Source organism: Podarcis melisellensis (assembly GCF_964234715.1).
Source record: "Podarcis melisellensis genome assembly, chromosome: 2".
Taxonomy (NCBI): domain Eukaryota; kingdom Metazoa; phylum Chordata; class Lepidosauria; order Squamata; family Lacertidae; genus Podarcis; species Podarcis melisellensis.
This window is the reverse complement of record NC_138529.1, coordinates 106,555,510-106,569,747: the sequence shown is the minus strand read 5'-3', so window position 1 is coordinate 106,569,747 and position 14,238 is coordinate 106,555,510. Positions and strand designations below refer to the sequence as shown.

At 46.0% G+C, this 14,238-nt stretch overlaps 1 protein-coding gene and 1 long non-coding RNA gene across 2 annotated transcripts in view; both read left to right on the top strand.

Annotated features, from left to right (window-relative positions):
* The first annotated feature begins 600 nt into the window (after nucleotides 1-600).
* LOC309365282 lies at nucleotides 601-3,068 on the top strand. Its single transcript, XR_014165954.1, has 3 exons — nucleotides 601-765; nucleotides 2,042-2,182; nucleotides 2,883-3,068. It is a non-coding gene; the product is annotated as an uncharacterized lncRNA (long non-coding RNA).
* Nucleotides 3,069-5,941: 2,873 nt separating this feature from the next.
* LOC309365243 (uncharacterized protein) overlaps nucleotides 5,942-14,238 on the top strand; it is a 29,676-nt gene continuing 21,379 nt past the window's right edge. The window contains exon 1 of the mRNA XM_081903478.1: nucleotides 5,942-6,106. Coding sequence (XP_081759604.1) covers nucleotides 6,040-6,106 — 67 coding nt within the window. The 5' untranslated portion in view covers nucleotides 5,942-6,039. The remainder of the gene's footprint in view (nucleotides 6,107-14,238) is intronic.

The window sequence follows — 14,238 nt, the reverse complement described above, 5'->3', positions numbered from 1 at the left end:
CCTGCTGGCCACATGACCCTGAAAGCTGTCTGCGGACAAACGCCGGCTCCCTCGGCCTGAAAGCGAGATGAGCGCCTCAACCCCATAGTTGTCTTTGACTCGACTTATCCGTCCACAGGTCCTTTACATTTAACCTTTTCCTGGGGTATCACAAGCACTTAGCATTGTTAAAATTAAAAGCTGTATGTTCTGGGCCTCAGAGCCCAATCAGCTTCTGAACTTGCCTGCCCTGCTGCACCATGCTCCTGTTTTGGTTTGCGTGGCTCAGTCAACCAGGAAATGTGGAGCTGGACAGAGAACCCATTGAAAGGAACAGGCATGCCTCCACCAAAGATAGCATCAGAGGACCACTGAGGTCTGGGACATTCTGTAGAGCATCCAGCTAAACCCACATCCCATTACCATTTGTTAAACAATCAGGACACGATGCACTTAATGGCTCAAGGAACCACCACCCACATCTCTGCTGCTCTTCAGAGCCACCCCAGAGCCCTCTTGTACCTTGAAGCCCATTAGAATGGGTTGAGCAGCCAAGAAGGCCCCTCTCGGCCTTATATAATGACAGTATTGAGCCTCAGACCGAGAGAAGTATTTGAGCTCTCCCTCTTCATTATTACCAGGAAGCCTAGTCCTCTGTCTCCAAGCAATCACTCTTGAAAACAGTCTTTCTAATCAGACAGAGCTTTTTCCTTGCTAACATGAAGCCACGCTTGGCTCAGGTCTGGCTGCTTGGAGTCTGTCTTTTGCTCTGCCTCAGCTGTGGAGGTAAGTCCCACCTGCCAATGGAAAAACATGGTAGGCCACCAATTCAAATGTGCTGTATGTCCACCACCTAACTTCCTAAGAACTGGTGAACCCGTAAACTATTTTCTTTCTCTTTTTAGCTCTGGCACCTATTTGGGGATAATGATTGAAAGGCTAACTTTGGAAATAACTCAGACCTGGAGAAAGGTTTTGATACTATTAAGTGTCAGATCTATACAGGCATCATCACCCACCGTGCTTGGGTCAGGGTTTGGGCAGAGATGATTTCCACAGATCCCACTATGTCTCCTGTCCTTGTAATCCCTGCACGGTCCCAACTTCAGAATGTTTTTCAGGGGAATGATGTTCTATTGCACAGGGCGGGGGGGGGGGGCTTATTTTAACTGTATTTATTTACTTATTTAAAAAATTGATTTTTAAAAATCAAAGTAGTTTGCAATAGTCATAAGTGCAGCCTTTCCCCTCCCCAAGCAGTTCACCAACTAATTTTGAAAAAATGTTTAATTGTCTGCATAAACCTGGTAACTTAAAATGGGAGCTGTAGGCAGTGCTCCTTCTAACATAGCTACAATGACACACACACACACACACACACTCGTTGGTGCAAACTCTCTGGTGTTCACATTTGTTGATGTTGCCCATCCGGCTGTTGTAGGGTTGCCATATGACGGAAGCAGTGTCCAAGCAGAAATCACTAAAAATGTTCGGACATATGGCAACCCATGTCAGCATTATCGTATTGGGAAATTTCCCTTAAAAGTAGCTCAAAAACCTCTTTATTCTTTTCTCCCTTTTTTGCGATTATGTCCCAAAAATCAACAACCCTGGCTAATAACAAGAAGAAGCATAAAAGCTCTACAACTTTGGTGTCTAGGTTTTTACTTTTTGAAATATGGCAACTCTAAGCTGCTGCTTGGCACCTGCCACTCTCAAGAGACTCACTAGAGGACCCTTTCTGCAAAGTCTCTACAATGCTGGATCTGGCTGCACCCTCAGATGCCTGTTATGGGGATGTGGCAGAGGGGAGGGTCCTCCTGGTTGTAGGCACAGCCAATCACGTTCTGCGGAACCCCGTGGGGCTCAATTTACACCTTCTGTAAGAACCACCAATGTCCTTTTTAGACTCAGGGCATCTCAGCATTTTTCTTCTTTGAAGGAAACAATGAGTTTGGTGACTTAGAAGCTCAGGAAGGGACAAGACATGTAAACAAAGAAGCATGCCTTACAGCAGGTGCCTCCCTCCCTTCCTTCCTCCCTTCCTTTCTTCTTTTAACAGCAAATGCCTTAATCTGTAGCGTGTGCAGTTCAGAGGCTGAAGGACAGCCATGCGTACCAGCTACCCCACATGAAGAGAAATGCCCTGATGATCCACGTACAGGAGACCCTGCAGCCTGCGTCTTGTACAGAATCACTTCCAGTGAGTGGTCCTTCTTGTCTTTCTCTCCCCGTCCCCCTTATTTTCAGTGCATTTCCATGGGTGGGTGGTGGGGCATGGCTAGTATGACTGGGTGCAGAGGAGGCCGGGGATCTTGCAACTTCAGTAGTACAAGTAGTACAATGGAAGCTTAGAGCTTCTCTCGTTGTTCAAGCACCTCCTTCCAATGGAGCGCTAAGCTACGCTAATGGAATCTCTATACGAAACCTGATTGCAAGCCTTCAGTCACATGACGGAACGTATTCCCCCTGGAAATTCTCTGAAGCAACAATACCTGCAGGCAGTGAGAGAAACATGAATTTTCTAAGTTCACTTTTGATTCTCCAGTCAAACTCTAGCATGCCAAGGTACAGATGGGATCCTGGATACGTCTATGTGATGCAGTCCACCTGGCTGAGGTATCTCAAGTCAGGGGCCAGGTTGGGCCCTCTGGCCAATGGCGTCCCAATTGCAGTGCTTCACTTAATGCCAGGGAAGAGCTGCCAATCATTCTTGAGGCTAAGCAGGGGGGATGGGTGCTATACCTGGCAACAGTGGTAGCAAAAACCTGCCCTTCAGCACAGACCCCCGTTTCCCCAGCTGTCACTGATGGGAACCTAGCAAGGGTGGATCCTGACATTATCATCAAGCATCATTCCCCAGTTACTAACAGTAAACCAGATACTTTTCTTTCTCTTCCAAGTGGCAACTAAACATGTCTTGCGCTACTACAAAAAATGCGGCTTCTATACCAGCGACTGCAAAACTCGAAAAGTCTACCAGGGCGTACAGCAAGTGCACGAGCTCCACTGCTGTAACGACAGAGACCACTGCCTTTGAATGCCGTCTAAGGAGGATGCTGTATTAAAATAACTCCTATGTGAACAAATGGCTGTGCAATTTGTGTTAGGTTGTGTTGCTGTTTGGGGATGTCTATGTGAGTGGCCTCTGTGTGTGCCCAGTGGCGTGCATGGGTGCAGGGTCTCAGCAGGTGAGTGGGTGGGCATTGCAGGTGAGCTGGGATGTCAACCAGGTTTCCCCTGGTTGTATGCCATGGCTGGATTGAGCCTGGGTCTTCAAACCAAGTGACATCTTCCTTACTAGAGGTTCAGCTACTATGACTACTTATTGACTGGTATTTTCTGCCTAGGAACAAGTGGGTGGGACCACCTCACCACAACAATCCTTTTGCAGAGAGCTGATTAGCCAGAGAACGGGAGATTGACAGAAAAATATTCAGGATTCTCTCTCCATTGAAAGTCAGTACTGGAGGTTGGGGAAAATAGAAAGAGTGTAGTTTGGGAATCTAGTGGAAACTTAAGAACAAGTAGTAGTAGACCAGCCTCCACTGAGCTTAGGTTTTTCATTTGGAGAGAGGACTGCTTTCTGTTCATATCATTCTGGTGAATGAGTGATTGGAAAAATCCAAAATTTTCTGCTGTGACGGAGGCCAAGCAAGAGGCTTCGAAACTCATTTCTTCAATTCATTGTAAAGTGGCTTTTTACTGAAGATTCTGGGTGAAGTCTTTTTGAGGGGAAACGGTTCCATTTAATTAGTCCAACTTACCACCCTTGGGAGCATCTGAGGACCGTACAGAAATCCACTCAGTGGCTTCAGGGTCAGTAGCTGTGTGGCCTCCCAGCCAATTCACCTGGTAGCGCTGGTGAAATATGTCCTTTAGGTCCTCAAGTAAAATATACCCTTCTGTATCCAAACCTTTTAATATAAAAACTGGTCTTTAGTCCAGCTCTGATGGTTCCAATGCAGTTGACGTTTCGTGTGATGCAACAATCACATATGCCTGACTGCAGCTTCCTGGTGGGGAACACATACTGCAATCCTTCCCCATAGATAGCATCAGGGGCCCAGGGAGGCCTAGGACTATGAAAAAACCATGTGAGTAGCACATATGGGCCTGACTGAAGCTTCCTGGTGGTGAACAAGTAATCCCTACATGTAAGAGGGTCGCTGAAGTCTGGGACACTCTGTACTGCATCCGGCTGGTTCCTCAGCTTCAGCCCATTTGGATTTCTCCAAACAAGCAGTATATTATGCACCTAAAAAGCTCCTTGTGCCTTTCGAGCCTAGCAGGGACAGGTGCCCTGAGGAACAAATAAGGTGCCTCTGAGCCTCATATAATGAAAGTCTTGTTAACTGAAAGGAATACACTTCCTTCCCATGTAAGACAGCATCATTTGGAAGCTGAGCTCTAGGACATTCTGTACAGGGTTTTAGAATCTCAAGTTGGGTCAGTCCCAGCCCCTGCCAACCTAGCAGTTTGAAAGCTCACCAATGCAAGCAGATAAATAGGTACCACTGTGGGGGGAAGGTACATTGGTACCTCGGGTAAAGAACTTATTTCTTTCCGGAAACTGTTCTTAACCTGAGGTACCACTTTAGCTAATGGGGCCTCCCGCTGCCGTTGCGCTGCCACCGCACGATTTCTGTTCTCATCCTGAAGCAAATTTCTTAACCCAAGGTACTATTTCTGGGATAGCGGAGTCCATAACCTGAAGTGTCTGTAACCTGAAGCATCTGTAACATGAGGTACCACGGTACATGGTGTTTCTGTGTGCTCTGGCTTTTGTCATGTTGTTCTGTTGCTCCAGAAGCGGTTAAGTCATACTGGCCACATGACCCGGAAAGCTGTCTGTGCTCAAACGCCGGCTCCCTTGGCCTGAAAGTGAGATGGGTGCCTCAACCCCATAGTTGTCTTTGACTGGACTTATCCGTCCATGGGTCCTTTACCTTTTACCTTTTTACTGGGGTATCACAAGCACTTAGCATTGTTAAAATTAAAAGCTGTATGTTCTGGGCCTCAGAGCCCAATCAGCTTCTGAACTTGTCTGAACCCTAAAGGTAAAGGTAAAGGTACCCCTGCCCGTACGGGCCAGTCTTGCCAGACTCTGGGGTTGTGCGCCCATCTCACTTAAGAGGCCAGGGGCCAGCACTGTCCGGAGACGCTTCCGGGTCACGTGGCCAGCGTGACAAAGCTGCATCTGGCGAGCCAGAGCTGCACACGGAAACGCCGTTTAGCTTCCCACTGGTAAGCGGTCCCTATTTATCTACTTGCACCCGGAGGTGCTTTCGAACTGCTAGGTTGGCAGGCGCTGGGACCGAGCAGCGGCAGCGCACCCCACCGCAGGGATTCGAACCGCCGACCTTTCAATCAGCAAGTCCTAGGTGCTGAGGCTTTAACCCACAGCTCCACCTGTGTCCCTGTCTGAACCCTAACCCTAACCCTAATCCCATAGTTGCCTTTGACTGAACTTTACCATCCAGGGGTCCCTTACCTTTTTACTGGCGTATCACAAGGACTTAGGATTGTTAAAATTAAAAGCTGTATGTTCTGGGCCTCAGAGCCAAATCAGCTACTGAACTTGCCTACCCTGGTGCACCATGCTCCCTGTTTTGGTTTGCGTGGCTCAGTCAACCAGGAAATGTGGAGCTGGGCAGAGAACCCATTGAAAGGAACAGGCATGCTTCCACAAAAGATAGTATCAGAGGACCACTGAGGCATGGAACATTCTGTAGAGCATCCAGCTGAACCCACATCCCATTACCATTTGTTAAACAATCAGGACACGATGCACTTAACGGCTCAAGGAACCACCACCCACATCTCTGCTGCTCTTCAGAGCTACCCCAGAGCCCTCTTGTACCTTGAAGCCCATTAGAATGGGTTGAGCAGCCAAGAAGGCCCCTCTCGGCCTTATATAATGACAGTATTGAGCCTCAGACCAAGAGAAGTATTTGAGCTCTCCCTCCTCCTTATTACCAGGAAGCCTAGTCCTCTGTCTCCAAGCAATCACTCTTGAAAACAGTCTTTCTAATCAGACAGAGCTTTTTCCTTGCTAACATGAAGCCACGCTTGGCTCAGGTCTGGCTGCTTGGAGTCTGTCTTTTGCTCTGCCTCAGCTGTGGAGGTAAGTCCCACCTGCCAATGGAAAAACATGGTAGGCCACCAATTCAAATGTGCTGTATGTCCACCACCTAACTTCCTAAGAACTGGCGGACCTGTAAGCTATTTTCTTTCTCTTTTTAGCTCTGGCACCTATTTGGGGATAATGATTGAAAGGCTAACTTTGGAAATAATGCAAACGTAGCCTGGAGAAAGGCTTTGATGCTATTAAGTGCCAGATCTATACAGGCATCATCACCCACCATGCTTGGGTCAGGGTATTGGCAGAGATGATTTCCACAATCCCACTATGTCTCCTGTCCTTGTAATCCCTGCACGGTCCCAACTTCAGAAAGTTTTTCAGGGGCATGAAGCTCTATTGCACAGGGCAGGGGGGGCTTATTTTATCTTTATTTATTCACTTGTTAAAACATTTGATTTTTAAAAATCAAAGTAGTTTGCAATAGTCATAAGTGCAGCCTTTCCGCTCCCCAAGCAGTTCAACAACTAGTTTTGAAAAAATGTTTAATTGTTTGCATAAACTGGACAGCTTACAATGGCAGCTGCAGGCAGTGCTCCTCCTATCATAGCTGCAGTGACACACACACACACACACACACACACACACACCCCGGTTGGTGCAAACTCTCTGGTGTTAACATCTGTTGATGTTGCCCATCCGGCTGTTGTAGGGTTGCCATACGTCGGAAGCAGTGTCCCAGCAGAAATCACCAAAAATATCAGTGGAAATCTAGACATATGGCAACCCATGTCAGCATTATCATTTTGGGCAATTTTCCTTAAAAATAGCTCAAAAACATCATTATTCTTTTCTCTCTTTTTTTGCAATTTTGTCCCAACAGCTCAACAACCCTCACTAATAATAATAAGAATAATAGCTCTACAACTTTAGTGTCTAGATTTTTACTTTTTGAAATATGGCAACTCTAAGCTGCTGCTTGGTACCTGCCACTCTCAGGAGGCTCACTAGAGGACCCTTTCTGCAAAGTCTCTACAATGCTGGAGCTGGCTGCACCCTCAGATGCCTGTTATGGGGATGTGGCAGAGGAGAGGGTCCTCCTGGTTCTAGGCAGCCTGAGACGCAGCCAATCACATTCTGCGGAGCTCCGTGGGGCTCAATTTACACCTTCTATTGAATTTGCAGACTCTTCTGCACAGCGGAATGATGAGCAGTACGTGCCCCATACTTTACTTTACTTTATTTACACTTCAATGCTGAGAGATTACAAACATGCATCTTGCCTCTGCGAGAGCAGAGAAGCAACTCCTCTCCTCGGAAACACCGAGAGAACTGTGAAAAACAGGAAACCAGTGTACGTCACATCCAGTCTCCCTTTCCCGTGGGAAACCCAACAGTACTCTGACTGTGGAATGCAAAACATTGTTCCGTGACAAGCACAGTGAAGGAAGCAGAAAACAACATCCTCCCCCTTTCTGTGAACATCACTGGGCAGCGTGTTCGTACAATATCAGTACAAACCCAACTTCTGCACATAGGTACAGTGTTGATCCCTTGATACAACCTTGGACAATACATCAGCAGGAATTTCATTACCTGGCATATAGGACACCGTTACGAGTCCCTTTTGAATACATTCCCTAGCATGTTGCAACTTCAATTGCAAGTGCTTCGTGCTTTGCTTACAACCTTCAGAATTCAGCAAAGCCAAACATGCTTTGTTGTCCTGGTAAACCTGGATTGGACATTTGACAGGAATTTTTATGTCTTTGCACAATTGTAACAACCATTCACAATCCTTAAGTGAATAAGACAGTGCATTCAGTTCAGCTTCACAAGTACTTAAGCTAACTGTTGTTTGCTTCTTGCATGACCAATCAAATAGACCCTGATTGTACATGTAGCAAACTCCAGACGTACTTTTCCTGTCTGTAGTGTCACTTCCAAAACTTGCATCTGCAAATATCTCAAGACCACCAGACTTCTGATTGTTAAATCTCAGTCTGTAATGCATAGTGCCTTTCAAATACCGCGCTATGCGTTTCAGAGCTTTCCAATCCTTAACAGTAGGATTGTTGACTTGTCTGCTTAGCAAATTACAGCTAACAGCAATGTCTGGTCTTGAACATCTGGCAATGAAGTTTAGCTTGCCTAGCATACTTCTGTACAGTGTAGTGTCAGAAAATGCTTCTTCAGTGTCATCTACCTGATAACCTGTTGTCATTGGTGTGTCTACAGAGTTAGCATCCATCAGGTTTAGTTTGCTTAACACATCAGCAATTTTCCGTCACTGGTGTACTAGAATCATAGAATCATAGAATCATAGAGTTGGAAGAGACCACAAGGGCCATCGAGTCCAACCCCCTGCCAAGAATGTTACCATCTTGATCTCTCTCTATTTCCAGAGATAGGTAGTTGTTTACCTCACCAAGATCTTTCATGTCAAAGTGCTCTTTCAGTTGAGCTGGGGCGTTATTGTACATTGTGACATCTTTCCAAAAGAACAGAATATCATCAACATAAAACAAACAATACAGTTTCTTTTGCCCCTCCTCTTTGACAAATACACATGGATCAGCTTTCCCTTGCTGAAAACCTAGAGAAAACAATACTTCAGTGAGTTTTGTGTGCCAACACCGTGCACTTTGTTTGAGACCATAAAGGGACTTCTTCAGAGCACAAACATATCCCTGTTTTACCTGTACGCCACCAGGTGGAAGCATATAAAGTGATTCACCTAGAGATCCGTACAGAAAAGCTGTATTCACATCGTGGTGGCTAACGTGTAGATTCTCCTCTGCAGCTAGCTTGAGATACCATGCAATCCACGCTTGTCTAACTTGGAGCTTTGTGGTGTGTGAACCCACATGTCAGAACCAAAAATTTTCATGTGCTTGATGTATGGCTTCTTGGCAAACATCTTCTCATAGGGGGTACAACCAATCGCTGAAGATAACCTCCGATTATAACTGTAAACAAAACACGAGAGAGCTTCGGCCCAATAACTCTCTGGAAGATTGGCATCATGTAGCAAGGTTTTTAACCCTTGAAGCAATGTCTGGTTTGCCCTCTCGCAAAGTCCATTCTGCCATGGCAAGCGAGGACTAGACAAATCGTGTTGAATTCCTTTCTCAGTCAGAAAAGCTTCAAACTGCTGAGAAGTGAATTCCCCCCTGCGATCAGTGAAAAGAGTCTTTATCTTCTTACCATGCACATTTTCCAACCAAGCACAGAATTCCTTGAACCTTGGAAAAGCCTCTGATTTCTGCTTGAGATTGTACACATAAATATACCTGGAAAATGCATCAATGAGAACCATGAAGTACCTGTTTCCACCCAAAGAGGGCGATAGTGGACCAACCAAATCAGCATGAACAACCTGGTATGGTTCTGTAGCTTGCCTATTAGATACATTACCTTTCGCAGCCATTTTTACCTTGCTGCGCATGCCTTGCACTTCATGTGGTACCTGCAGGGTTTAATAGTCATACCTTCAACCAAGGCAGGCATTTTAGATACTGCCTCAAAATGCAAATGACCAAATTTCCTGTGAAAATCATGAATACATCCTGCATGCAAACTTTTGTTAGAACCTGCAACGCAACAAGTTTCATCCTGCACAACATCATCAAAATACAAAACAAACAAATGATCAACATATTCAGCATGCAATACATAATCATTTTTCTTTGTGATGGTGCACTTCTTTTTCTTGAAGGAAACGTCAATGTTCCATTCATTCAGCTGCGCAACACTGAGTAGATTGTGTGTGGCATCTGGAACGTAAAGTACATCTTGTATCGATAAGTCCAAACTGTGAAGAACAACAGTTCCGTAGCCTTGACTGGGGACTGTGTGGTCATCCGCCTGGTGAATCGCACCTTCCTGCGGTGTAAAAGACACGAACAGTCGCTTATCGTTGCACATGTGGTGGGTCGCTGCTGAATCAACAACGAAGAAAGATCTAGATGTCTTCTGGACCTTTGCAACCTTTGGAGTGAAGCGTGAGACCATTGCCTTGTGCTGCGTTGTCCTGGACACCCGACCTTTGCCTTTGCCTTGGCCTTTTCCACGCGATGAGCTTTCGCTGTGCTGCTCTGTCTTGGCCCTGGGATATCTGCATTCCCTCTTCATATGGCCTAGACGTCCACACAAGTAGCATTTCACTGCCTTCAAAGCTTTGGCGCCATCTGGTGGTTCCACTGCACTCTGGGATGACGTCTGTGAAGACTCCCCCTTACCCATGCAGCTAGCACCCCGGTGGTCTGCTTCATTCTGAATCACGGCAGTAACATAGTCTACTGTGAGCTGAGCAGTTGGCTGAACAGCAATCTGAGTGGCAACGGACTCCCAACTTGAACCCAAAGAATGTAGTATCATGAAGGAATACACAGCCTCTGGAAAGGTGAGTCCTCTCTATTGCAGCTCATGTCTCAGATTCTGCATCTCCATCAGATGTGTACGCACATCTCCACCTTCAGCAAGAGCCATATTATGCAGCCTGGTATAGTAGAACATAGTGGACCCAGCTTCTGTCCTCACGTGAGCCTCTCTCAAAGCGTCCCAAAGTTCTCTGGCTGAGGTCTTATCACGCAACAGACAGAGCTCTTCTGGGGATACTATCAATGTAAGAGTTCCCCTCGCTTTGGAATCTTTAGCTGTCCATGCATCTGTAATTGGAGCTGGGGGGTTGTCTGTAATAACCTCAAAAAGGCGTTTTTCTGGGTCCGGAACCAGAAATGTTGTATTTGCAGACTCTTCTGCACAGCGGAATGATGAGCAGTACGTGCCACATACTTTACTTTACTTTATTTACACTTCAATGCTGAGAGATTACAAACATGCATCTTGCCTCTGCGAGAGCAGAGAAGCAGCTCCTCTCCTCGGAAACACCGAGAGAACTGTGAAAAACAGGAAACCAGTGTACATCACATCCAGTCTCCCTTTCCCGTGGGAAACCCAACAGTACTCTGACTATGGAATGCAAAACATTGTCCCGTGACAAGCACTTCGCTGCACAGTGAAGGAAGCAGAAACCAACACCCTCAATGTCCTTTTTAGACTCAGGGCATCTCAACATTTTTATTTTTATTTTATAATTTTTATTGTGAAGTTAGCACATCAATACCAAGCCATACATAAAGAATATGATAAAGAAAAAGAAAAAAATAAAGGGGGAAAGGGGGGAAAAGAAAAGTAGACCATAAAAGAATAAAGAAAAGTATCATATTTCAATACAATAAACACTATTTTATAAAATAATAATAGTAATAGACTTCCATCACTCTCACAACACTTCCTTTCACATTTTATATTTTATCTGTATTTCAGTATTACTTTCAATATATTGATATGTATATATGTATGTTTCCCCTTTTCCATTCACGAGGTCATTCTAGACACAGCCAAATTTTTACTTTAGAACCTTGTCTTTCTAAATAATTATTCAAGCACTTCCATTCCTTCTTGACTGTATTCATTGCCTTTAGTCTTATTATATCTGTCAATTTGGCCAGTTCCAAATATTCACATAATTTACATAACTATTCTGCTTTGGTCGGTACCTGGTTACCCTTCCAGTACTTAGCCACCAGGATTCTCGCCGCTGATGCCACGTAGTATTTTCTCTAGAAATATCACTATTCAATACTCCCAAAAGGTATGTTTCTGGTCTTTTGCTATGTGAAGTTCTTCGTAACTTTTTTATTTCTTCATGGATCATGTCCCAGAACTTTCTGATCAGCATTTTTCTTCTTTGAAGGAAACAACTAGTTTGGTGACTTAGAAGCCCAGGGAGGGACAAGACATGTAAATAGAAAAGCCTTTCTTACAACAGATGTTTTTCTCTCTCTCTCTTTCTTTCTTTCTTTCTTTCTTTCTTTCTTTCTTTCTTTCTTCTTCCACTGACAGCAAATGCCTTAATGTGTACTGTGTGCGATTCAGAGGGTGAAGGACAGCCGTGTGTACCAGTTGCCCCATATGTACAAAAATGCCCTGATGATCCACATACAGGACACCCTGTAGCCTGCGTCTTGTACAGAATCACTTCATGTGAGTGGTCCTTCTTGCCTTTCCCTCCCCCTTATTTTCAGTGCAATTCCATGGGTGGGTGGTGGGGCATTGCTAGTATGACTGGGTGCAGAGGAGGTCGGGGATCTTGCAATTTCAGCAGAACAAGAACTACGAGAGAAGCACCTCGTTCCAATGGAAGCTCTAAGCTACGCTAATGAGAAACCTGATTCCAAGCCCTCAGTCACATGATGAAATGTATCCCCCTGGAAATCCTTTGAATCAACAATATCTGCAAGCAGTAGGAAAAACATGAGTTTTCTAAGTTTACTTATAATTCTCCAGTCAAACTCTAGCATGCCAAGGTACAGAAAGGATCCTGGATACAGAAAGGATCCATGTGATACAGTCCACCTGGCTGAGGTATCTCAAGTCAGGAGCCAGGTTGGGCCCTCTGGCCAGTGGGATCCCAATTGCAATGCTTCACCTAATGTCATGGGAAATTTCCATTCATTCTTGAGGATAAATGGGGGTGTTGGTTGCTGTACCTGGGAACAGTGGTAGCAAAAACCTGCCTTTCAGCACAGACCCCCGTTTCCCCAACTGCCTCTGATGGGGACCTTGCCATGAGCGGATCCTTCTATTACCATCACACATCTTTCGCTAGATTCTAACAGTAACCCAGATATTTTTCTTTCTCTTCCCAGTGGTAACTAAACATGTGTTGCGCTACTACAAACGATGCGGCTTCTATGCCAGGGGCTGCAAAACTCGAAAGGTCCACCATGCTGTAAAGCAATTGCATGAGCTCCACTGCTGTAATGACAGAGACCACTGCCTTTGAATGCAGGCTAAGGAAGATGCTGTATTAAAAGAACTCTGTTGTGAACAAAGGGCTGTGCGTTACGTTGCTGTGTGGGGATGTCTATGTGAGTGGTCTCTGTGTGGGCCCAGTGGCATTCAGTGGTCTTGGCAAGCAAGTGGACGGGCATGCTTTTTAAAAATTAAAAAATAAAATTCTGTGCCACATTTCAGCATTCTTGGAGGCCAGGGAGGAGGGGAGCTTGTCACAGCTGGAGGAGAAGACTCCCTGGCTTCTTCAGCAGTTCCTTGATCACCACTGCTGTCCTTTGCTTCAGCCTTGGAGTCTGAACTGCTCCCTGTCACAGGCTCTTCCTGCTCACTAAAGCCTGTTGTGGTTCGAGGACCCGAACCCCGCGAAGTGAAATGAAGACACAGGGACATGTGATATAAGGTTAATGGGCTAGAAAAGGCCACAACTTTATTGATTACAGCAATGAAAAGGTATTGGCTTAGGCATTGGATCGCGAAACAAATGGGTTTATTCACCAGGGGTTCATCACCTGTTGATGCTAATCCTTTAACGGAATACCCCTAGAAATTGAAGGCATAGGCGATGGCCACACCTAGCACTTCGACACACCACAACACATTATTCCAATGCCTAACCTACCCACCAATACCACAAAAGGTTGTGACAATTGCTACGAGGTAGGCGAAAAAACCAAGAAGCCTAATGCCAAATGGAAAAACTCCTACCAGGCCCCCCGGGCAACCGGGGCGACCAACCTAAGGTCCATAGCAAGGCCAATGACCTAAGCCCTAACTCAAAGGGAGTGGAGGGTGGGTGACTCACACAGGACAACGAAGAGAAATGAGGCCGGGGAGAGAGGCTGGCACTGCAGCATAAAGGCTGCTGGACACGCCCCCCCATGGCACCTGGTTGGACGGCCAGCGGGGGTGGGGCATGAGTGCCAGCCAGGTGAGCTGGAGGCAAGGGGCAACGCCCCCTGCTAGGAGCGGTGTTCGGGCTCCTGCCCACAACCACTCCCCTCTCTTTCAGGGAGGAGAGTCTTTGCCCCTTTAGCTTCCGACACCTCCTCTCACCAATCTTCTCCCTTTGACCTCTGTGTCCCACCACCAATCCCCGGACTCTGAGCCTTCCTCCTCTGGGGGTTCCCCCAGCTGGAGCCTCCCCACCCCTGCTGACAGCCCTCTTCATTACCGCCTTGGGGAAGGGGCACTCTTCACAGTGACATAGCACTAACCTCATTGCTCTGGGAAACTTCTTGCCCTCAATTCATTGAACTGTTTCCCCTAACACACTCGGCCCATATTGTAGTGTGCTTTGTTTTACCCTGTATTTT